This window comes from Martes martes, assembly GCF_963455335.1.
Source record: "Martes martes genome assembly, chromosome: 14".
NCBI lineage: Eukaryota > Metazoa > Chordata > Mammalia > Carnivora > Mustelidae > Martes > Martes martes.
This window is the reverse complement of record NC_137902.1, coordinates 77,081,387-77,106,424: the sequence shown is the minus strand read 5'-3', so window position 1 is coordinate 77,106,424 and position 25,038 is coordinate 77,081,387. Positions and strand designations below refer to the sequence as shown.

Genomic DNA, 25,038 nt, shown 5'->3' with positions numbered 1-25,038 from the left:
TACCAGTGCCATACTGTAGGGAAGCAAGTAGAAATTCACATGTGAGGGGATGTGGCTTAGACATTTCTTTACTAGAAGACTGAGAGAGGGAAGAGATGATACGAAGTGACCAATATCCAGATAGAATTGTGACATTGAGGGGGATTATCTTTTTTTGTTTGTTTGCTGTTTGTTTACTTTAATATGTGAGAGAGATTTGAACATGCTTCTCTCCTAGTGGGAAGGAACCAATAGAGAGGGCAGGGGGTAATTTGTGGTGGGAGGTCTTGAGTGAATGGGAGCAGGGGGAGAGGACAGGTTACAGAGCATCAGGAAAAGCTGTGGCTTCCCAGCTTTTTTTTAAACCATAACCCCCAGTAAGAAACATATTTACCCAGGGTATTTATGGATGCGTAAAATTGGTTTGTTGAAAGAACATTTTCGTGAAATTATACCCTTCCTATGACCAATAGAGTCTGATATTTTCTATTCTATTTAAATTTAAAAAAAAACTATTTTAGATCCTGACTCATTAAATAGATTCTGCATCCAATAAAAGGGCTGAAACCCATAGTTTGAAAAATGCTGAGTTAGAACCCCTGGGTGGCTCAGTCATTAAGTGTCTACCTTCGGCTCAGGTCATGATCGCAGGGTCCTGGGTTTGGGCCCCGCTTCGGGCTCCCTGCTCAGTGGGGAGCCTGCTGCTCCCTCTCCCACTCCCCCTGCTTGTGTTCTCTCTCTCGCTGTGTCTCTCTGTCAAATAAGTAAATAAAATCTTTATAAAAAATTAAAGAAAAAAAGAAAAACATTGAGTTAAAGGATAAAAGAGGGAAGGATAGGAGCGCCTGGGTGGCTCAGTGGGTTAATTTAAGCCTCTGCCTTCAGCTCAGGTCATGGTCTCAGGGTCCTGGGATCGAGCCCCATATTGGGCTCCCTGCTCAGTGGGGAGCCTGCTTCCCTGCCCCCCCTCTGCCTACTTCTTATTTTTCTTCTTCTTTCAAAGATTTTATTTATTCGTTTGACAGACAGAGATCACAACGAGGCAGAAAGGCAGGCAGAGAAGGTGGGGGGTGGTTAGCAGGCCCCCTGCTGTGCAGAGAGCCTGATGCGGGGCTCGATCCCAGGACCCTGAGATCATGACCTGAGCCAAAGGCAGAGGCTTTAACCCACTGAGCCACGCAGGCGCCCCTTTGCCTACTTCTGATCTCTGTCTGTCAAATAAATAAATAAAATCTTAAAAAAAAAAAAAAAGAGGGAAGGCTATTTCCTCCTTGATCTTGGACTCTTAACTAGGATAAATAAGGGCATGAAGAAGTAAGGAGCTCACAAATGACGTTGTAAAGGAGTCATACACTGTTGTCCTCTGCATTTGAAGAACCGCCGAGCAGGTGGGCTACAGAGATGGAACCTCGTGGTTTGAGGGTAAGATCGGGCTCCACACTCAGTGTGGGATTCTCTCTCTCCTCCTACCTGTGCCCCTCCCCGTGCTCCACAGTATTGCTCAAAAAATAAACAAACAGGGACACCTGGGTGGCTCGGTCATTAGGCATCTGCCTTCAGCTCAGGTCATGATCCCAGGGTCCTGGGATGGAGCCCCGTGTTGGGCTCCCTGCTTGGCGGGAAGCCTGCCTCTCCCTCTCCCACTCCCCCTGCTTGTGTTCCCTCTCTCGCTGCCTCTCTGTCTCTCTGTCAAATAAATAAATAAAAATTTAAAAATAAATAAATAAAAAATAAATAAAAATAAAAATCACTCTCTTTGGTGGTAAAATTTGAAGCAAACAGCTGATAAGTAGCTGTGCACTTCTTTTTATTATTATTATTATTACTATTATTATTATTATAGTATCTGCTCTAAACCCTGAGCTTACTATTCCTCATTCTCCTTGCTTTGGCTGTATCTTGAAAAAAATCATCTTAAATCTTTGTATTTTCAAGCCATACTTTGTTTTATTTTATATATATATATATATACACACACACACACATATATATATATATTTTTTAAGATTTTATTTATTTAGTTGACAGAGATCACAAGTAGGCAGAGAGGCAGAAAGAGAGGGGGAAGCAGGCTCCCCGCTGAGCAGAGAGCCAGATGTGGGGCTCAATCCCAGGACCCTAAGATCATGACCTGAGCCGAAGGCAGAGGCTTAACCTACTGAGCCACCCAGGCACCCCCATACTTTGTTTTAAACCTGAGATGAATACTCTTTTTTTTTTTCCTGTCCATCTTTCCAACCCTCTACTCCTGGCGTGTTATGCTACCACTTTAGAAACTTACCCACATTGGCTTGTGTGGCTGTTGCCACAGCTTTTGTCATCACTGTGGCCCCTCACGCTCAATTCCCAGAATGCCTCAGTATTACCTATTACGTCTCCTCAGCAGTCTGAAGCCATTTCATCTGACTGGGATATTGCTAACAATATGAACAAGATAACCATGTGGAAGTCTCTAGAATGATGCCATCATAAGTTAAACACTCAACGGTATTTCCACTACTTTGAGTTTCTGGCTGAGGAAATCTTTTTCTCCTCCTTCTCTTACTAACTTATTGAAATATTTAGGATCTGCACTAAGTTATACCTAGTGTTCTATCCATTGTCGATTTTATTAAAATCATCAAACACTGAGGTCACTGTCTTAGGAGATTACTCTCACTTCTATCTCACCCATTAGCTTTTAGATATAAATCCGTCCTGAAAGTTTCTGCTTTTGCTTCCTCCACCTTCTGAGGAGTGCCACAGTCAGAAAGGCAACTTAAAAATGTATGAAATATACTTGCTCTGAGGAAAGAAATTTCCCGAAGACGCTGGCAAAGTGAAATGCCCTATTTACTGCTTATGGATTCTCATCACCAGTTTTGAATTTTGGTCTAGACCCCTGCATGGTCCAAAGTAGCCTCTATTCTAGTTTTCACTCTTTCTTTTCTTCTTCTAAATTCTCTTATTCCATGCTTCCGTCCCTTTGTCTATGGATTTTACTCACATTTCCCCTCCTGACATATGGTATAACTCCTTGATGCCTGGAGTTTGTCATTTTGATGCAGAAAGCTAAAGCTATCTTACAGAACTTCCTGTTTACTTACCATATATACTAGATGGATGCAGTTTGCTAGTGAAAAAACATATCTCCTAGACCTATCAATCCTTTTTATCCCCAGTACATTAAAAAATTGCAGATCTACTATCATTTTCTTGTGGTCCCAGTGTATCCTCAATGTATCCAACCAGTGGAAATTCAAAATAGTTTGTAGGTTTGATGAGTTTGTCAGCTATGTGCCCCAAATTGATTTACGCAAGATAGGTTTAAGCATCACAATTTTTTTTTTTAATTTGACAGAGAGAGATCATAAGTAGAGAGGCAGGTAGGGGATGGGGGCGTGCGGGGAAGCAGACTTCCCACCAGGCAGAGAGCCCGATGAGGGGCTCCATCCCAGAACCCTGAGACCATGACCTGAGCCAAAGGCAGAGCCCTAACCCACTGAGCCAGCCAGGTCCCCCAAAGCATCACAAATTTTAACCTTATTAGAAACAAATCTTACTAAATTTTCATGGGAAGATTTTTAAAATAGTTTATTTAAAAATAAATCTGTTAAAAAATTAAAATAATATTTGTAAAAAATATTTATAGGCTAGAGCTCTAAATTTTTGAAGGAATTCTAAAAGAAGCATGTCATATGAATTTTATAAAGCTTATCATTGTAGCCCTAAATGATATTTTCTCTGATATATTTTCTCTGATATATCTCTGATATATTTCTCTTCATCTCAAAACTTGTATCTTCTCTATATTTCTAAAGATAATGAAATTTATATAGGAGATAATTTAGAAAATGTAAAACCACAGTTTTTTGTTTTTTGTTTTTAAAGATTTTGTTTATTTATTGGACAGACAGAGATCACAAGTAGGCAGAGAGGCAGGCAGAGAGAGAGAGGGAAGCAGGCTCCCCGCTGAGCAGAGGGCCCGATGTGGGGCTCCATCCCAGGACCCTGGGACCATGACCTGAGCTGAAGGCAGAGGCTTTAACCCACTGAGCCACCCAGGTGCCCCATAAACCACAGTTTTTTAAGAAAAAAAAAAAGTTTTTTCTTAAACTTTGCATTTTTTTTTAAAGATTTTGTTTATTTATTTGACAGACAGAGATCACAAGTAGGCAGAGAGGCAGGCAGAGAGGGGGAAGCAGGCTCCCTGCTGAGCAGAGAGCCCAATGCGAGGCTTGATCCCAGGACCCTGGGATCATAACTGAGCCGAAGGAGAGGCTTCAACCCACTGAGCCACCGAGGCACCCCTAAACTTCATATTTTTTTTTTAAAGTTTATTTATTTATTTGATAAAGCACCAGGGGGAGTGGCAGGCAGAGAGAGAGGGAGAAGCAAACTCCCCCCAGAGCAGGGAGCCCGACATGGGATTCAATCCCAGGACCCTGGGATCATGACCTGAGCCCAAGGCAGATGCTTAACTGATGGAGCCACCCAAGTGCCCCTAAACTTCACATTCTCAAGAGACAGATTAATGTTCTAATTTGCTTAAATAGTAAACATGCTTGTTTACTATAAATATAAATATAAATATAAATATAATGCCTGTGCTTTACTTCTATTTCCTAATGCAGAGGAAGGACAGGTAAACCAAAATTCCTCTGTGTTTAACATGAGGTGCACAGTATTTACAGAGGACTACAGGTTTGCCTATCAGATGTGTTTTGCTCAAGTTTTCATGGTTCTTTTTCTTAGATTTCTGGTTAACTGATGGCATGAGAGCCAAGGTGACCTTAGCACATGGCAAAACATTCCCCGCACTCTTGATTAAATAATTAACAACGTTGTTTCTGTAGGGAAACGTATTATGGGACTCCTTTTCCGAACAGCAGAATCGTTTATTTTCTCCTTTGCAAACTATGTTGTCAGTCTTCTTACTCCAGATTGGAAAGGGTGATAGTATTTATTGAGGGAACAAAAGAATATGACAGACCTTTAGCATCTGTCATCGTGCGGTTAGAAGGATCATATTTTCTGCCCCCCACCCTCCCGTCCCCACTTCACCTCCCGACTCAAAATACTGGGAATCATTGAACTGAAACTATTCTTCTGATTTGTCACTTATATTTAATTACTTGCCACATTCATTTCACTGATATGCTGAGGGCTTGCAGACCAGAAGAAATCCTTAGAAGGGTTGGAACAATCTCACCTTAAAAGCTATAGGTTTTTTCCTGCCATGGCTTTTTGTTAATGCCAGCTTCCTTTGGTCAACATGATACTTTTTATTCCCAACCAGAATAGTTTATAATAGCAGTTGAGATTTATTTAATGCTTATTATTTTTCAGATACTTAAACAATTATGCCAACAACTTACATATGTTAATTCACGTAATCCTCTCAGGAGCCCTGGTCCTCTTTGTCTTATTTCTACCTTAAATATGAGAAAAGGGATACCCAGAGAGGTAAAGAAACTTGCCCTAACCCGAACAGCTAATAATTGGCAGCATCAGGATTTGAAGCAGGCCCGTGTCTTCAGGCTATGTTCTTAATCACCACACCACTCTCCCTTAAATTTAGGAAGCAAAACCTTTAGCTGTGGCAATTAGATAAGAAGAGATGCATGAATTAATGTAACTCCTTTATCATTTCTGGGAAAATAACTCAATGGATTAGTCAGTTATTTTTCTGTAAAATAATAGTATTAGTAGCAGCTAGAATTTCATTTTCCTCCTTCGGACCAATTACAATGAAAAAGGAAGGTAAAGGATTACAAGAGTCACTTTAAACAACGGACATGCTTTCTGTTCATTTTAATTCATAGTTATTGCATGCATCTGTATTTGTGTGTTGTAATGGCAACAGAAGATAAGAGAAAACAACAATCCTTGTCTTTAAGGCTTGCATTTTGGTTTGAACAAGGCAATAAATGCATGAATAAGAGGTACATGTACTGTGGTAGAGATCTCGCCACTATCTCCGTGCTGTCCCTAAAATTGGCAGTTTAATTATTTTGATTTTGTAAAAGCGCAGTATAATTTTCTTTTGGGTCCTGAATTCGTTGATCATGCCATCTACATTTACTGTATCTAATACATCTGTTTAAACGATGTCAATGACAACTTAGTACAGATGATTTGGTATTCATGCTGCAGTGTTTTGTACTTTCTGCCTCAACGTATTTGAATCCTGCTAACGTTTTCTTAATGTTTTCCATGTCTCAGAGTTGTCATGATGAGGAAGATGATGATGGGGAAGAAGAAGTGAAGAGTTTTGAAGTAAGATGGATCTTTCTAGATTTGTCTTCCTTTCTACTTTGGAACATTGTTTCATAGCTTATAACTGACATTTATGTTTCTTGCTTCATGGCTTATCGCAGCTTATTGTGTCAAGGAACTGCATGTCAGAAGCTGGATGGACAAATCTGAGTCCTAACGTTTGCTAAAGTTAAGACCAAGGAACGTAGACTAATGAAATAATCAAATAAAACCCATATGTGCAGAATGAGTGTCCCTGAGAACTCTCAGAGATGAGAGTGCCTCAAACCGTTCTCATCTCAGTGAATGTCGTGATCTGAAATTTCCAGTGGACATATAAGGAAAATATTTATTGAAGAGCAATATGACATTGAGGTTTTAATTAAACCCTTGGTTGGCTATTTTCTTCTGAATTGAAGAAGTCTTAAAGATCTGGCCTCTTTTGAATTCAACCCAAATAGGTCACTCATTCCCTGTACATATGTACAGACGGTGGCACACTATGCCATTTGCTTGCATGAGGTAGGAGTGCATATATTTCTAGGACTGTGTTCTATTGTACGATTGTTATAGATGTTCTCAGCTCCTAAATATCCAGAAAATTAGAAATACTGCTCTGTGCTAATTAGCCAGAAGGAAAGGAACTATTATTTGATCCCATTTGTTTAGATTTTACTTTTGCTTTCTAGGAAGAAAAGAGTTGTTGCTAACTGCCACTTTTCTCCATTTCTTTTTTTTTTTTTTTTCTTTTTTCTGTCTTTTTTTTTGGAATTTTCAAAAAGAAGTGGAAAGAAATAGATTACTTTTTTTTTTCTATTATGTATCTGGATTTTGAGCTAGAAGTCTGAAAATCTGTTAGTAACCAGCAGTCAGCTCTTAATGACAGTGGTCCCACTGAAAGGTACAGGTTGAGGGGGAACATAGAGTAGGGCCCTTTCCAGGACCAATTTGATATGGCATCTCTGCAGCATTGAAATCAATGCGTAGAAAGTACAAAAGCTAGTCTGAGAACAAGCCATGCCTATTGCTGAGAAAAAAAAACCCATAAGATTAATTTCCTATGTGACACTATAATCTTTTCTAATGTATGTGTGTCCTATTCTCAAGTCTGTCTTTATTGATAAGAAACTGAGGTAAATTAGAATGAGTTCTGAGCAGCAAGTAATACTGTGTTTTCTGACGTGCACACCATTTATGGTCTACCAGTTGTCTTCCGAGCAATTGTTTATTGCTATTTTGCTTCTTGTCCTCATCCTTCCTTAAGGCCACAGGATCCCAACGCAGCAAGGTAAAACTATATATATGTGTGTATTTGTCCGGGTCTGAGTTTCGGTTTCTTGTGACATTTACCTTTGTTAGACCCAACATCTTGTATTCTTTTGTAATAAAAGGTCTTGCAATCTTTCTACGAGTTTGTAGCTCCCATGCAATTGGTCTCTTCAGTACCCCTTCCTTGACACAGGTTTATTCTTCTTGGAGTTTAAATGACTCATAATTTGAAATTTCATCCTACGTGTGAACTCTGGGCCGATGCTGTGCTCAGGTAAAAAGGGGCCAGCCCTTTTTTATGACTAACTAAGAGTTAGTTATAACTCTTAGCTTGGGACCCTTCAGGACTGCATTCTGGCCTCATCCCCTCTTGATGCTTATAAAATACAAGTCTTATTACTCGAAAAAAGACCTGATAAATGGCATCACTAGTGAGATTGGGAAGAAGTCTCTTTTCCCTTTGTGTTAGTAATATCTCCATTTAGTAATTAGAGATGATATTCCACGATGTTGATGTTGATGTCAGCATTTCATTACAGAAGAACTTGATGATTATTTCTATCTCTTAATATATTTTGAATAGCTAAGTGCTTGGAATATTTGCTAAAAGAAAAAAAACATTTTTTCGAGCATCAAAAAAATTTTTTTCTTTGATAGGAACCCTGTTAAGCTTACATTTTATTTTCATGAGACTAATTCATAGGAAAATTGACCAGAACATCCCAGGGGAGAAAAATACCCATCATGGCTTTAGTCTAAAAAAAAAAAAAAAAAAAAAGTGCTGTTAAACTGAATTTAGAATGTCATGAAGAATCTATTTAGAAGAAACAAATGATAATATTTTAACTTAGTCTTATATTTGGAGGAATATATTATTCTTACACTATGATCCTTACAAATTTAAAAATTTGAATTCATACAGCTATCAGCTTATAGCTCTAGTAGATGGGTATAATAGTTAATGCCATATAATAGACATAACAATAATATTTTCTGGGCTTAAATCATAGGTAATAATGAATGTGATACTAAGTTGATATTTATGCCTTTATCACTAATTATCTCAAATAGAATTTGGATTATTGAGGGTTAAAAATATGAAGGGACCTCCTGACAGTAGCCAGAGATTTGATGTCCTGGCACCAAAATTTGTGCCCCAAGCACGTATTGATATCTGTGGGATAAGGGTAGGTAAGGAAGGTCAGAATCAGAAGGCATTGCTGGTTAAGAAAACCATCTTCCTCGGAAAGAGGAATGTAGTTTCAGGGAAATCTAAAAGCAAATCCAGTTTGGTAAATAGGGTCAAATTTGGTGACATTAGAGAAGTTCCCAGTTCAGAAAAGAAGTCTAGGAATGGCTAATGGAATCAACTTTTAGTGTCTAGGATTCATGTCGGAGTGAAGTCAAGAAATCAGGTTAGGATATGGAGCCTGACCTGAGAAAACGGGCTACATGTCCCGGATTTAGAATGGTGGGCAAGACATTCACACAGTGGTGAAGCCTGGCAGTTAATCTCAGGAAAGAGACTAGAAACCAGCAGGTATAAACGTCCCGCATGAAACAGGATTTTGAAGTTTTTTATGATTGCTACTTATGAGCATAACACCATAGACGAGATAGGGGAATTTGTATTTCTTAACCAGATATTTTACTGAATTTCCATGTGATTTGGGACTATGACTTACTATGTATGCCTAATTTGTGTAGCATGCTACTTTCCACAAAATATGTGTTCTGTGAGTAATCAATAGAAACTGAGACCAAGTTGAGAAACCGAGATGTGCAGGTACTCACCTGTGAAGATACTCTTGTCTGAGGTTGATTCTGTGATACCAACAAAGCCACCGAAAATTTGACCAGAGAACTCAATTATTACTTTCTCAATTATTACTTTCTCTTTATAAATCGAGTAACATACCAGACCTTTGAGTTGAAGTTTCTGGTTGTTTAATATCATTTAGAGATAGTCTCTTAGTGGAATTTTTCATTTAAGGTATAATAGATCTGAGAGGTTATCTGGCAAATTCAAAAATTCTTAAATTATGTTAAATAAATTTAGAGATAACATAAAGCGTGTGATAATTGAATTTTATTCCCATAACTGACTGATTACTAACAGTTGCTGTACTTTCTGCTTAAATTCTTTATCTGTAAGTATTCAGTGACAATTTGGAGAAGGAAATAGGCATTTTTAAAAAGGGGCATAGTAATTTCCTTGAGGGAAGAAACAAAGCTTAAGAAACATGAAACACAGGATATGGGGACTAAAATGCTGAGTATTTGCCAGCTCTTTTCTTATTTCCATCACATATATGTTTTACTGATAGGATTCTGCTAAAACTTACAAAGAGATTTAACTTGATAATTTAATTCCCTGTTTCATCAATAATATATGTAAATATTCTCTCTCTACAACTATTTATTTAAAAACTTTATTGCTTATTTAGTTAAGTATATATAACTTTTTTAGATTTGGGACTATGTCAATACTAAAACTACAAAAAGGACAGTTAAATCTTATTAAGAGGCTAGGAGTAACTGAAAGGGAAGAAATATCTTAGCAGTGACTCAAAATGTTCATTATTACAGTTGAGTGCATTGTGCAGCTTTGAATTTTTATAAGCCAAAGCAAAGAATAATAACAACAAGTTGATAATGTTGCAAGTCAAAAAACTTCACTTTTCTGAGCAGCGTGGGTTTTTCTCACTTAAATTCACAAAGAGATTTGGTACCAGAACAAACCACATTTTTAAACTGTGATTTTTGCAAAATACGCACGAACATTCCCCAGACGGTTGCTTCTTCTCTCCTGCCATTCTCTAAAATCTGAGTGGTAGGCATTAAATGCTAATTCTACGGAAGCATTTCTGTGGACTATTATGATACTATAATATAGATTTATTACTTAATAAAAAAACAAAATTAATGACAGTGGAGCTTAAATAAACCAGAGGAATGGGGCACTGACTTGCCTTCTAGATCATCTTTCTCAAATATTAGGCAAGTTGCATCATCCTTTGGCAAATGCCCAATTTCTAATTCACAGATGAATTCTCTACTGCATCCCTGAGGTCCTGTTATTCTGTACTGTTGATTAAAGAGAATAGCCTGTGTCTTAAATACTAAATATACCTATGGCAGTGTTGACATTCTGTAATAAGAGACTCAGGAAACCAACTTATATTCTCTCCCAGATGGGCCTCAGGCATAACTAAAATGCCATCATACCTGCTAAAGTATTCAGACCAATACCCAGCTTGTACTCCAAAATATGCATCACCAAATATGGAAGAATCAATTTAGGCCCCAGTACATTAAGGTCTGATGTTATATAGCTCTACCCAATGACAAAACCACCTTTGTCTGGCCCCTCAGTGGTTCAGTTTTGAACAGAACTCCGTTCCTTGGCAATCCTGCAGCAACGAATTTGCTGTAAGATGTACCGTCTCCACCAGCTGTGTAATTTGATCTTTGAATGGGTTTATTTAGTTCTGTTTATGGGAGCAAAGCAATTTAAATGAGAAGGGCTCCCTGAATCCTACCAAAGACAACCCATTTATATAAAAATAAATAAAAGATACAGCTTTGAATATGGAACATTGAAGCAAGGATTCCTTCTATCAGGTACACTTAATAGTTATTTAGTTTCTCTTACAGAAACACTGTGGTATCCAAAATTGGGACGAAAGTGCTGAGTTGGTTGTTACGCTACTGTTGAATGGTAGAGGGGGAGGGAGAAGGAATTTTGAGGCCACTGTTCTCATACCTCTTGCCGAAAGCTGCTAACTGCATTGTTATATACTGAAATTATCGGCTTCGAGTAACACCCTCATGTCTTAGCCCAGGTTCCTTAGAAAATAGAGCAAAGAGATTCTGTGCCAACGCTTTATTGGGGTTGGGGCGCTGATACAATCTGGGAGGAATAAGAGTGAGGGGGGAAAAGAGAGCAGGTTATCTAAGGAAGGAGGGAGAGCCAATACGAGGTAGTGCGTTGTTGAGCTGACCGCGCCTGTTCAACATCCTGTCAGATGGCCCTGGAAAAACCACATGTATGCATCAGGGAACAGTGCCTCCTAGGGAAGAAGGACGATCACTGGTTCTGTCCCACCTCCTCTCTTTCTCTGGTCAGAGGGACTTAGTGTCTTCATACTTCCTCTTGTTAAGCAGATTTTCCATGCACCGCCTGGGGAAGCCAAAGGCAGCTTGGGTCCAGCCGACCCAGTGTTCAGGCACTGCAGTCTCTGCATATGGAGCCTCCTTAGTGGGTGGTAGAGATGATAGGAGCCAACTTTTATAACCATACTCTGAGAAAGGCAGGTTGCCAAGTGTTGGAGAGAAAGGGCATGTAGGGTGTGATGGATTCCTGGTCTTGGCATGAGGAAAATTCCCAGAAAGCACAGTCCCCTAGATCATGTATGGTAATTCATGCATATTGGCTGCATGCACATAAATAGCAAACTGTATGGACCATACACCTAAACATCTGGTTATGCATTTCTGATGCACATGATAGTAGAACATTGTATGCTATTATTTAAAAAATAATCTCAGGCGCCTGGGTGGCTCAGTGGATTAAGCCTCTGCCTTTGGCTCAGGTCTTGATCTCAGGGTCCTGGGATCGAGCCCCACATCGGGCTCTCTGCTCAGCAGGGCGCCTGCTTCCCCCACCCATTTTTGCCTGCCTCTCTGCCTACTTGTGATCTCTGTCAAATAAATAAATAAAATCTTAAAAAAAAAAAAAAATGATCTCAGTTGACAATAATTAGTCCCATAATGCTTGACTGCATTATATGTATAACAGATGGGATATAGCAGAATCATTCAGAGCATAGATGTTTGAACAAACCACCTGTGTTTGAATCCCACCTCCACCACCTACCTGTGTGATCTCAAGCCTCAATTTTCCTATTTATAAAATGGACCTAATTATAGTATCTATTTCATGTGGATTAGATTAGTTAATACGTATAATATACTCAGAGCATTGGCTGTCATATAACAAGCTCTCTAAGTATTTACTGTTATTATTACTTTTAATCAGTTTTACCTTCCTACTAAAATCAAGCCTGCGAATCCCTTAGGAAAACTTTCACGAGAGAGTGAGCACAGAACTACACAGGACGGGAGACCTGGGATCTCATTCAGGTGCTGACTAGGTGGCCTTGAGTGGGTCACATTGAAATTTCTCTGTGCCTCGGTTTTTTTCTTCTTTGAACTAAAAGCTTTGACCTGGATGTTCTCAGGGGTCATACTCACCTTTAAAAGTGTCTAATTTGCTGTTCACGAGTAAGTTCTTTTTATTTTTCAGGGCAATTCCTTAATGCTCCTAAATGCATGAATATTAATAGAAGCATGCAAATTTTTGGTATTTTTTTCTTCCAATCTTTTGTGGAAGAGTGAAAAAGGAAATAAACTTCATTTTATTTACACTAGTAAAGTCACAATAAAAATGCTTTGTAGACACTAGCCTAGCTTCTGTACATATATATGTATCTCTACCTTTTCGTAGTTTGGTGTTTAAAGTATTACACAATTATACATGATACAGTAAGATGCGGAAGGAAAAAGCGTTAAGGGATGAGAGGGGTTCAGGGACACCAAATGGAGCCTTCCAAGAATGAAACCAATGCCTTAGACTCTTGCTAATTAGTGGGAATTTGTCAGCACTACTGATTCCAAGCTTTCTGGGAGTGAGCATCAAGTCACATAAATTTCAGTTTACTCTATCAGTGAAATAAACACAGTCTTCTTGTTTGGGAGAAACAGAAATTCCTGAGGATCTCTGTGAGGAGGACAACATGTCCTATAACCTGTCACAATTCAGTGTAGGTAATAATTGAGAATTTATACAATAAAGTCCAGATGTCCAGGTGACATCTGAGGATGGCTGAGTAGAGGATAAGTACTAGGAATCTAGAAGAATGAAAACACTTCTTTCCCATAAGACAGTCTCCAGAAAAATCCCTCTCTGAGCCGAGCCGGGAATTGGCGGGAATTGGAGACACTATCGAGTACTTAAAGAGCTCACGCAGCTGTTTCTCGAGGGTCGGTCTGGGGTAGGACCAGTAATCATGTGTGAAAACTTAAAAACACTGAAACAGGTAGTACTGAGAGAACTCAAAATCCACATAATGACTTGTCATGATCCGCTCTATGGTAAAATTTATTCTAATTTCTCTTTTTCCCGTAAATTATTCCAACATTTTGGCACCTTCCTGATCCAACCATACCTTCCTATTAGTAGAGGTCATCAACCTTATTGTTCTTATTCTTTTGTCAGGCTATGCTAGTAGCATTTTCTTTCTGTATTCAAGGCAGTATTCAGTGCTTTTAAGACTTAAACAAATAGGTAAATGAAAGCTATTCTAAATCACCTTTGTGCTCAGAATAAACTCCATTCCCTCCAATGATAACTCGGTGTGACTTTGCTAATTTGATACCTTCTGATTTGATAGTTGCTCATTTTCCCCTCTCCTACTTTAAAGTTTGTTTGCGAAGCTTTTTGTGATGTAGTATAAATTTTGTCAACAGGACCCTGAAATAGAAAATCATTTGAACGCAGCTAGGTTTTATTGTTTCGGCATAGTGCTAATTAGTCTAAATATGGTGAATCCAAGGGAAACAATATGTTAACAAGCGTGGAGGTATAAATGATGAATAAGTAAGCCAAAGCCACACTACACAGCGCATCCAGACTTCAGAGCCTCCAACACATCAACTGGACTGCACTCTTCTGTTTAGAACTTTTGTCCTCTCCGATTGTCTATTAGTTAAACTTCGGGATTGAACCAAAGTTTGCTTTGGGTAAAAACGTATTTCCTTCCATCCCTACCTCCCTCCTTCTCTCTCTCTCTCTTTCTTTCTTTCTTGTTTTTTTTTTTTTTTTTTTTTTTTTGTGGGTTTTGTTGTTGTTGTTGTTGTTAAAGAACCAGCACTAGAAACTATGCCTATCCTATTGAAAAATAGAACTCTGGAAGATTATACTATTCAGTATTCAGCAACAAAGACAATGGTTAATCAAGGTACAGACAGTAAATTGATTGAGCTTTAAAATTGCATAATTTGAGAACTATTGTTCGCATGTGTATAATTCTTGACTCTTTGACCATGTACCAAAACCAAACTAGATGCTCCCCACTTTAGTAGCTTTGTAGCTCTTCAAGTGAAAAGATAACATTTGTAATTTCAGATTAATTGTACATACTACACGGCATCACATTATTTAGTTCTGTTATTCATTCATCAAGTTTTCTTGGTCACCAATTTTGTGCAGGGAACTTTACTGGATATATACTTGTGGTTAGAACAAGCAAACAAAACCTCTGAAGACCCTGTCCTCATCGTGACTGACTTGTAGAAAACTCCGTAGACATTCATTTAATCTTAAAAAAAAAATTATGAATTTGAGGGACCATCCATTTTTAAACGAAGTTATAATCTTAAGAGTTTTCCTAGCACTCCTACTCAGTTCTTTATGAATGTGGCCAATCTACAGTATCAGAAACTAGAATACCGAACAAAATTAATGGAAATGGACAATATGACTCTTATCTATATTTTTGTTTTCGCTTAGTCTGACCAAATTATTAGTACCATTTCACTGCCGTTCGCTTTTGCCCTCCTAGCTATCCAATCAAATCTCTTACATTTCCATTTTTTTTTTCTTACAATGTCGACACTCAACATTACCTTGTAGGTAATGACTACATTTAAGATGCCAAATCAGAAGGATATTTAAGATCGACTTACTGAGGAATTATGGGAAGTATTTTTAAAAAGAGTTCGGTTGCTGGACATTTCTGTTCACTTACAGGTAGCTTCCACATGCAGCAGAAGAGAAAAACATTATGAAAACCTTTTCAGCAGTTGCTGAAGGCTTGGAAACTCAAGGGAAAACAGCAAGCCCGCTGGGCTCATGCAGTGTTGGGCACAGAGTGAGCTGTGAGGCACCAGCTGCCCCAAACGCCCACATCACTGAGGGGGTCCAACAGAAACAGGGTACACGTTTTGCTGTCCAAAAAGCTGCTCTTGTTTAAAATATCATTCATCTCCATTGTAGGGATAAACTATTTTCTCCATCAAGAAGGAGGGGCAATTGTATTTTTTTTTTTTTTTAATTTCAGTATTTTTTCTCATACAAAACAAATTGTTGAAGCACTGATTTTTTTTTTTTCTTCAGGTCTTCTACTCCCTTGCCGCCCCTCCCCCGATCCAATGCTAACCGTGAGGCACCCTGGGGGAAAAAAATGAAAGAATATTAGCAATTTGATTACTAACTTCAGTCATACTAAAAGCCATCATGATGTGAATACCTCCCATTCAATGTCTGGAATTTGATCCTAGGTCTGATTTATTACCACCACTGACCTCAAAAAGACTTGTAACAGTGTTATAAGGAAAATAGCTGATCTTTCCTGGTTGTTCTTGGTGATCAGAACTTTTCGCCTAAGAGAAAATTGAAATTGTGGAGCTCCTTCCCCCACCCCAACCTTTTTTGTAACCTTAGAATCATTGAAAGACTGAATCTCAAGTTAAAGTATAATGTTTATTTAAGACCCTTTGGCACTTTAGGTAGAATCTGGGATGGGGCAGAAACCTTGCTTTAAAATGCTTTAAAGAGGTCCTTCCAAAGTGCTATTTCCCCAGGTAAAATACTTTAAAAATATCTCTCTTCGGTTTTCTTAGAAAAGCTAATCTGCCGTAAATTGGAAATTAAAGAATTTTCTTTCTTTCCACATAATCCATCATTTTATTGTCTGTAAAGTTTCTGGTTTAGCTTTCAAGGTTTTATTTTATTACAATGTGATAAAATCTCCAATAGCGAGATTGAATTGCATGCCCAGAAGCACTTCTCCAAGGACAAAATACTGGAAAGAAATAATATTAAATATCTTCTGAGGAGAAAGCCTCTGACTCAGTATGACAAAGAAGAAATTCAATCGAGAGGTCGACCTGATCCCTCTTTATGAAGTATTGGTTTCCTACTTCTAGATCAGTTATCTTTTTTAGCTCAATATTTTGTTTTCAGATGAATCTCATTATCTCCCCTGAAGTATTTATTATTATTGAAATTCAGATGCTGTGTGAGAAAAATGAGGGGGATCTTTGCCCAAAGAGTTTATTTTTTAAAGGAGGCAATTTGATACCCTATCTCTCCATCCTCCTAACATTCATCCATCAGGCATGATTTCAGTTACCAAAGAGGATAGTGGGGTCTAGAATGTCCTGTACAAGTTGTTCTAGCGGATCTCTGAGCTGGCCCACCTACTTTTGAGGCACAAATGGCAAAGGGTTTTGTGGTCTGTTTGTTTGTTTTTCCTCATGAGTATATGGCATGCTGCCATCTGTCTACTTCTCTGGGTTTCCCGAGGACTATCTTCATATGTTCTATTGGGTCAAAAGAAGAATCAGTCTTTCCAACTCCCTTGCCTCTTTAGTTGATGAAAATGAGAGGGCGGTTCCTTAGCCAATAATTTTTTTTTTTTTTTTTAAATCTCTGTCTTCCTGAAAACGTTTTCCACGAGAGGAATTTGGTTACGGAGAGGAATTTGGTTACGAAGCAGAAGTGCCGAGTTCGTATATAGCTCTGGCCACGGGAGGAAAGTGAAAGATTGTTGGGTCTAAAAGGAGGGATCAAATGTTGCTGACCAGTTCGAAAGCACACCTGAAGAGCAGGCGAAAGGGTCTTCTTTCAGTTTTTCTGAAACTGTGTTGTAATGACAGTATGGTTTTGTGTGTCCGTGTGGTTTTGTTTTCGTTTTGTTCTTGACGCTGCAGGAAGAGGTTTAAACATGAAGGCAAACCTTTTAGATGTTAGCATGGCTACAACAAAGCAAAGCTGCCTTTTTTTTTTTCTTTTCTCTGCTTCCATTTAGACCTATCACATAATTTAAGAAAAAAAAAAATAAAACTTTAACCACAGGAGCTCTAACTATAGTGTGAAAAAAAACCCTGATCAATTTTGTTTTCGCAGCACGATATTATCAAAGATTTAAGAAACAAATTTGCCAGCCTCGGCGAGAACTCTCTGGTAACAGCATAAATGTCTGTGTTGGTTGCTTTTGATTTGAAGGTTTCTTTTTTCATTTGTTTGAGCCCATTTCTTCCCCCCTCCCCCTTTTAGTTTACTTTCTTTTTCATATTCTGTAACTAGCAAGCCTTCATTTTTTAAACCTCTTCCATCTTCCTGTGTCTATTTTCCGTACTTTGGATGGAAAGTTTATGGCAGCAAAGCTGTCCTCTGGCTCCTTCTGCTGCCGCTCTTCCTGCTCTTAGGTCATATATGTTTTGGCCGTTGTGTTTATGGACATGATACTAATTGACTGTTTCATGTCCCATTGACTAAGCTTCTCTACCACGCCATTTGATGGACTCGCTGTCCTAGGGCTCTATGCAACTTTCATTTTGCAACTTGTACTGCTTAGTTCCGTCTCAATTCTCCAGTGAACTGGATAGCTCAAGTGAATGATCCTACCAGTCTTGAACTTGCTGTGCCTTTATATTTTATTTTTATTTTCTTCTTTATGTTTTCAGTGGTAGTTTAAGTGGAAAAGAACAAACCCCAGCCATTTGCACTGGCAGCCCCATGCAGTATCGTTTGTTACCACCCGAGAATACAAAATATAAAGGCACATTGCTTCTTTTATTCTTGGGGGGGTGACTGGGGAGATCTGTGTCATGAGTCCACTACTTCGTTGAAGCCTACCTTTTGATTCATATCAGCTTTCAATTTTGCTTAAACTCCAACACGTCTCCGTGAATGTTTTTCTGTCATTTAGTGATACCTTGCAACTCGAGCCATTTGCTGAGCAGTATCAAGTTATGGCCATGGCATGGGAGATGATTGAAACGTAACAAACTCATGCACAAACGTATAAATCAGAAAGTGCAAGTTTCAATGACGAAGTACAGTACTTTGAAACTGTGATACAGGCTTTGGACTAATCAAACAATTACAATTGAGAAAATCCATCCTGATAAGCCAGTACCAAAAGCATATCAAGAAAAATATAAAGGGCAAAAACCAAGAGTTGAATACTGTTAACATCTGTTGAATAACATTGTTGGTGTTGAAATGGTCCATAATGTTGTCATAGAGCCCATACATGAAGAGATGACTAAAAATATGGTTTATGGAAAGCTGCCGTGCTTAATGACAGCCACAACATAAACGGTTGGGATTTGTGTTCAGGAAAAAGAAATGGAAAAGCAAAAACTACTCTACCAACAAGCCAGGCTCCACGACCGCGGGGCAGCCGAGATGGTGCTGCAGACCATCAGCGCCAGCAAAGGTGAGGCTTGCTGCTCTCCTCAGACTTCTTTATTCCCTGGGAGCACCCTGATTTAAATTCTGCTGATTTAGTTAGTCCCTGAATTTCTTGTTCATCACGAGGTCAGGTGACTTCGGAAATGCAGGCTCTCGTTAACCTCGTCCAACATTGTTGTTGTTTGGGTTTTTTTCCCCCCTTCAGAGTCATTGAAAGATTTATTTCTGTTCTTTAAGATTTGGAAATTATATCTTGACCCAAGCCTAACAAACCATATAAATCAGGGATGGGTGAACGTTTTCTGTGAGAGGCCAGATAGTAAATGTTTTTGGCTTTGCTGGCCACGGGTCTCTGCCATAACCCTTCAACGCTGCCATGGTAGCAGGGGAGCCGCTACAGACAATATGTAAACAAACTGTGTGGCTGAGTTCCAATAAAACTTTATTTATAAAAATGTGTGACAGGCTGGACTTGACCCTGTAGTCCATAATTTTCAGACCCTTGATGTAAAAGTTTAGACTTTTTAAGTGAGCCCTTTTTAACAAATAAAATACTATTGTATTTTTCAGTGCCAGCCAAGATCATTTTTCTTGCATTAGCAATATCTTCTTTGTGAAATATCTTTCCTATAATTTGCAATGGGGTGGAGAAATGACAGTAATACATGCTGTTATTAAGCACCTCTCTCCCAGATTTCTAAGATATTTTTATCTCTATTATTGTTTCTATTTTTATTTTTTCTATATTCTAAGATAAGTAGAGGTGAATAATGTAAAAATAAAATATATTCAATGATATATAATGTAACTCGTTAGATTTAAAATTTAGTCATTATTGGGATGCCTGTCTAGCTCAGTCAGAAGAGCATGCAACTCTTGACCTCAGGGTCATGAGTTTGAGCCCCATGTTGGGTGTAGAAATTATTAAAATAAATAAATACATAAATAGACTTAAAATTTTGTCATTATTATTTGAATGACTTAAAATTGTGACCAGCCATCCTAATAAAGCAATACTATAAACCTTGTAAGATAAAGGTGCTGAAATAAAAAATGATGAAAGTTATTTAAATGTAATATTGAGTGGAGAGGGAGAGAAATTTTCTTGAAATCTTCAGTAGCTCTTATTCAAGTATTATTTTAATATACATGATTAGTTTTGAATCTTTATAGCTTTACATGTCAGTATTTCAGAATCAGTTGTTGAGGGGGTATAGCTCAGGGATAGAGCATTTGACTGCAGAATCAATTGTTGCTTTTTTTTTTTTTAAATTTTTTAGAAGATTTTATTAGAGAGTACACTCACAAGGAGAGGGAGGGGCAGAGGGAAAAGGAGAGAAAGAATCTGAGGCAGACTCTTGTACCAAGCATGGAGTCCCATCTCACAACCCTGAGATCATGATCTGAGCTGAAATCAAGAGTTGGGATTTTTAACCAGCTGAAGCCACCCAGGCACCCCTCTTTTTTTTTTTTTAATGTTCTCATATAGTTTTAATTCCTAGATACATTACACAGAATTTAGTGAGAACATTGATGGCAAAATATATATCATTAGTCTTGAAATGTTTTTTGGTAAGTCAGTCAGTCTGTCCTCCATCATTATACAGATTTGCAGGGGAGTGATCATTCTAAAAGTGTGCCTTTTGAGACAGAAATAGTTAATGTAGCAGGTGAAATGATATAAGGAATGCTATTTTTTATATTTTTCAGGGGAAATGGGACCAATGGTAGCTGCGACTTTGAAACTTGGAATTGCTATCTTAAATGGGGGGAACTCCACAGTGCAGCAGGTAATGTCTTTAAGCCATCCCCGTAATGTAGTCTTCGTACAGATGGACCATATTGCCATCCCTTTGTTTTAGTCCCTGTTTCAGTCCTCCTGGAAGAACTATCAGTTGGAAAATTTTTCATTTTCTGTGTAAAAAAAAAAGCCTTTATGTGGTAGCCATCTCGCCCCAGGACTCAAACATCTAGGTCGCACGTTGCCATGTGGGGCACTAACACTCTTGAGGAATCTGAAGTCCTATCAGATGTGTCATCCTGTGAAATTTGCATTTCATGTGACTAAGCATAAAATGGTTTGCTTTAATAGTGGAGAAAAGTAAATGTTCTTAGCTCAGGAGCCCAGTTTGGCAACCTCTCTCTCATATTTTTCTATATTGCCTTCTGTATGAGAAAGAACAGTTTATGAACATGCAGCTAATAACCGTTGTGTCTTGGTAAGTTTTGGCGAGGCAGGGAAAGGGCTACCCTGAGGGGAGGAAAGGAAGGCTAGTGAAAACCTTGGGATATTTGACTTCAGGTTGCTGTGAGCCCCAGAAACACGACAGTGGGATAAAGCCCTGAGTATGTTCCTAGATCTTTGATTCTAAGAAAAATGGAGAATTTTGAAGGTTGCCTTTGGGTTGGTGAAGATTTGGACTAGGTTAAGTTAGCAACCGAGAATAGCTGAAAAGTTCATCTTCACATTTTTCTTAAATTGCGTGCCTCTTTTTCTGTAAACACAATTGTGACATTTGCAGACTGGAGAGGTACATAGGTCTAATCTAAGCCAGCGTGCCTAACTTTTTCTTTTTAATGTTTCTGATGGTTTAGTGAAGCATCTGGACTCCTCTTGGTGTCATTTTTAAATTGCAAAGGGAAATTGCACAGGTTTACAAAAGAAACCACACCTAGTGAAATGTGGTTATTCATATATTATGAACAGGTTTTTGATAAAGTATTTTGTGTTCCTTTATGAACTTGTTAAATGAAAGATCTAGTACTTGGTCTAATTATTGAGAAGAAATGATTAGCCTGAGTATTTTTAAGTCACTTCAACAATGACTATGATGTGATATGAGGATCTCTGAAATTTCTGCTGGTGACAGTATCAGAGTTTGTGTTTGTTGCTTCTATTAGTAGTCAAAAGGAATGCTAAGTTTCTGTTAGAACTAAGTGAAAATAATGATGTCTTTTTTCCCCACCCAATTTACAGATGTCCTTTTTTGATTTCCATAGCAAATGACTACATGACTCAAATTAAAAAAAAGGAAAACTGAAGAAAGCCTACCTACTCTCTATAATATTTAGCACAAAATAATTTCCCTTTATGTTTTACTTCAGAAGTCCTAAATTAGGTAGCAGATAGATTCAGAAATCCTTGGAGCTGAATGGAGCCGTGAGAGATCATGTAATACACGAACTTGTCTATACAGGCTTTTCTTTTTTCTGTAAACCTTCAGATACATATCCTACCACCTCCCTTTAACTCTGAGCCATATTCCTTGTTTTAAATTTCCCGTGATTAATTAAGTGCTTCATGTTTTATTAGACCAGGAACTTACCACACTCCCCTCAAAATGGTCAGGTGTTTGTGTGTATCGTGGTATATACATATTTGTGTATATGTGTATATACATGTGAGATGTGTATATATGCGTATGTGTATATATGTGTTTATATGTGTTGCATGTGTATGTATATGTACATTACGTGTGTGCGTGTGTGTGTGCATACACTTACAACTTCTACAGATTTAGTACCTTACGTTACCTTTCACTCAAATTTCTAGAAACCAAATTACTACCAAAATGCTGACCGTTTTAGCTCAGTCCTATTTTAGACAGCACTGGTAATAGGAATTATTCATCTCCATTCAAGATTTGGAGAAAAGCAGTGTCTTTCTTTTCCTCAAACCTTTGGTGTGTGCCTTCTGTCATTTTATCATCTTGTATGTGCTTCTCATTTGAAACTTCTGACACATGTCATCCACATTCAAGGCAGTTGTTTCACTGTAATATGTAATAACAAGCTAAGAAGGTAGAGATATGCCCTGCTTTCGCATTTTTTACTTTTGTGTTTAATCAAAATTTTAACCACAAAATCTGGACATCATTCTGACAACAGAGAAGAAAAATGTAATTGTCCAACGATTACTACCATTCCTTGGGTTTAGAGACCATGATGATGGAAAGTAAATTTGTGTCTATGACATTAGCATACGGTTGCCAACATTATGCGGGTTTAAGGACCTCACTTTTGTGTGGAAATCTATGACAGGCATCTGGGTGGGCCTTCTTCCTAGTAAGCTTGAACTAAAAATCTGAGTCTTCACATACTTAAAGAGTGACTAGAAGAGAGTTATGATTGTTATTTTTCCCTGGATAGTCATGGTGCTTATGATGTTTACACTCCTTGTTCCAAGCCAACCCTTTTATTGACGTTGAAATCTACAGCCATCGTGCCTTGACACGCTCATCTCTATTTCTTGTTAAAGTTGTGGTCATATTTGTATGCACTGAGTGTTTTTCGTCTTTATTCCAACATAGAGAGCATGTTTTTGTTGTTTCTTATTTAACATAGAATAAGATTTGTGTTCATTGGCCCTGTGGTTTATATATTTACTGTAGAAAATGCTTGACTATCTCAAGGAGAAAAAGGATGTGGGCTTCTTTCAGAGTCTGGCTGGCCTGATGCAGTCATGTAGGTAAGCACACACCTCCCTTGTTTTGGTTCTACTCGGTGGGTTGTATCTTTCAAAGTTTGTTTTACTTTGCTGACATAAATGATACAGAGAATATTTTTTTGATGATTAAGTACACATTAAAGTGGGACAATAGAGGATGTCTTATTTTCTGTCTTATTGTTAGCTGTTAGTAATGTCTTAATTATTAATTTACTCAGTGTTAATGATGTCTTATAATAGTCTTCCCTGTGATTAAATAGGGACCTTAGGGAATTAATGTGTATTCTGCATACTTGAAAATGAGCAGTGTATGAATTTTAAAAGAGGAAAAGGAAGATTCTGATGAGTTTTATTTGGGAGCTTGTAGACCATTTCTCATTTTCCCTAAATAAATGATCCCTAACCAACTAATTTATGATAATCATTTTCTATTTTTTACAGTATTTAAAATCATTCAGACAGCATTTGACAAAGGAATCTGACAGATACTTAATGTAATAAGCTATTCTAGCTAGAAAAACATGATTATTATAATTATATTTCAGTGTGCCTGTTAACTGTAATGTACACCCGCAGTTGAAACCCATTAATGCCTTATGTTTGCCTTTCACACGGATCATTTCAGAGCAGACCCTGGGGAGAAACTGGGCTGCCACTAGGAAAGTATGGTTGGTAGACATTGAATTGGGTTATGTCTTCACCGTATGTTAATATTTGGTTTGCATTTCGTGATACATGATTTGTAGACACTTGCTCTCCTGAAGAAAGAAGATTTCCTATTAGTCCTCTCAGTGTCTTTCTCCCTGTTATTGTAGTGTCCTCGACCTAAATGCATTCGAGAGACAAAACAAAGCTGAAGGACTTGGAATGGTGACCGAAGAAGGATCAGGTATTGATCACTTAAATTACAAGGATCACCTGCCCCCGCCCTTACCTGAAATGAGTCGATTGCCAATTACCTTTTGAGTACAGAGAGATACAAGGTTACTTTTAAATGGCCCAAAGGCTTCTGTGATTCATTTAAAAGTTCATAATTACACACTCACTCAGGTCACACCCAAAACTCAACCTTCCCTGTTGGCCATTAACACGTTTTTGTTCCAGACCTACTGTAAGTTGCCATTCCCCTAGTTGGGAGGTAGATCAAAGTCCCTTATTAGAGAATTATCTGTAAAATTATAAAGCAGATAGATGAACCACATCAGAGAATGTTTGACTTCTTGTGGCTAATCTGGCAAATTGCCAAACTCTCAGATTCTCTGTCTCCTTAAAATAGGGATGGTTTGAGAGACCCTTCCAATAACCATTATTCTGACTGTGTCCTCCCTTTTAGCACAGATATCTCATACATCCATATGTCTTTGCAAGTCCAAATTTGATGAAAAAATTAAGATAGTCATTTTTAATGTTTAAATAATCGATCACTTAATTTACATGTGCACCAATAGAATGGTTCACATAATCTTAGAGTTTTTCTCTAATAGATGTGTGTATAAACTAGAAAATTTAACACATTTAAAGCAGAAATAACTATTGCTGCACTTGCATTTCAATATTTATTAAGAAAAATAATCTTCAGTATTTTTTTTTCTTGATTTGCTTTTATTCTTTTGTGTTTGACTTTTTTCAGTTGATTTAGTTTCAGTAAGGCCTGTGTGTTTATCTGTTTTCGTTTGCTTGGTCTTGTTTGGAGTGGTCATCTTATCAATGTATTAGTTTTGGAACATTGGATCTTCGATAAAACTAATCTTGTTTCAAAAAATAAATTTTCTCCCATCTGCCATTTGCAGTCTGCTTACCTTCCTGAAATATTTTCAAATTAATCTCTCTAATTATTTCT

The 25,038-nt window shown here is 37.9% G+C and overlaps 1 protein-coding gene across 1 annotated transcript in view; it reads left to right on the top strand.

Annotated features, from left to right (window-relative positions):
* Window positions 1-25,038, top strand: part of RYR2 (ryanodine receptor 2) — a gene marked incomplete at its 5' end in the record, with an annotated part of 631,749 nt that overhangs the window by 534,678 nt on the left and 72,033 nt on the right. The window contains 5 exons of the mRNA XM_080822946.1: window positions 6,184-6,237; window positions 18,677-18,776; window positions 20,462-20,541; window positions 23,143-23,219; window positions 24,014-24,087. Of these exons, the coding sequence (XP_080679072.1) occupies window positions 6,184-6,237; window positions 18,677-18,776; window positions 20,462-20,541; window positions 23,143-23,219; window positions 24,014-24,087 (385 nt within the window). The remainder of the gene's footprint in view (window positions 1-6,183; window positions 6,238-18,676; window positions 18,777-20,461; window positions 20,542-23,142; window positions 23,220-24,013; window positions 24,088-25,038) is intronic.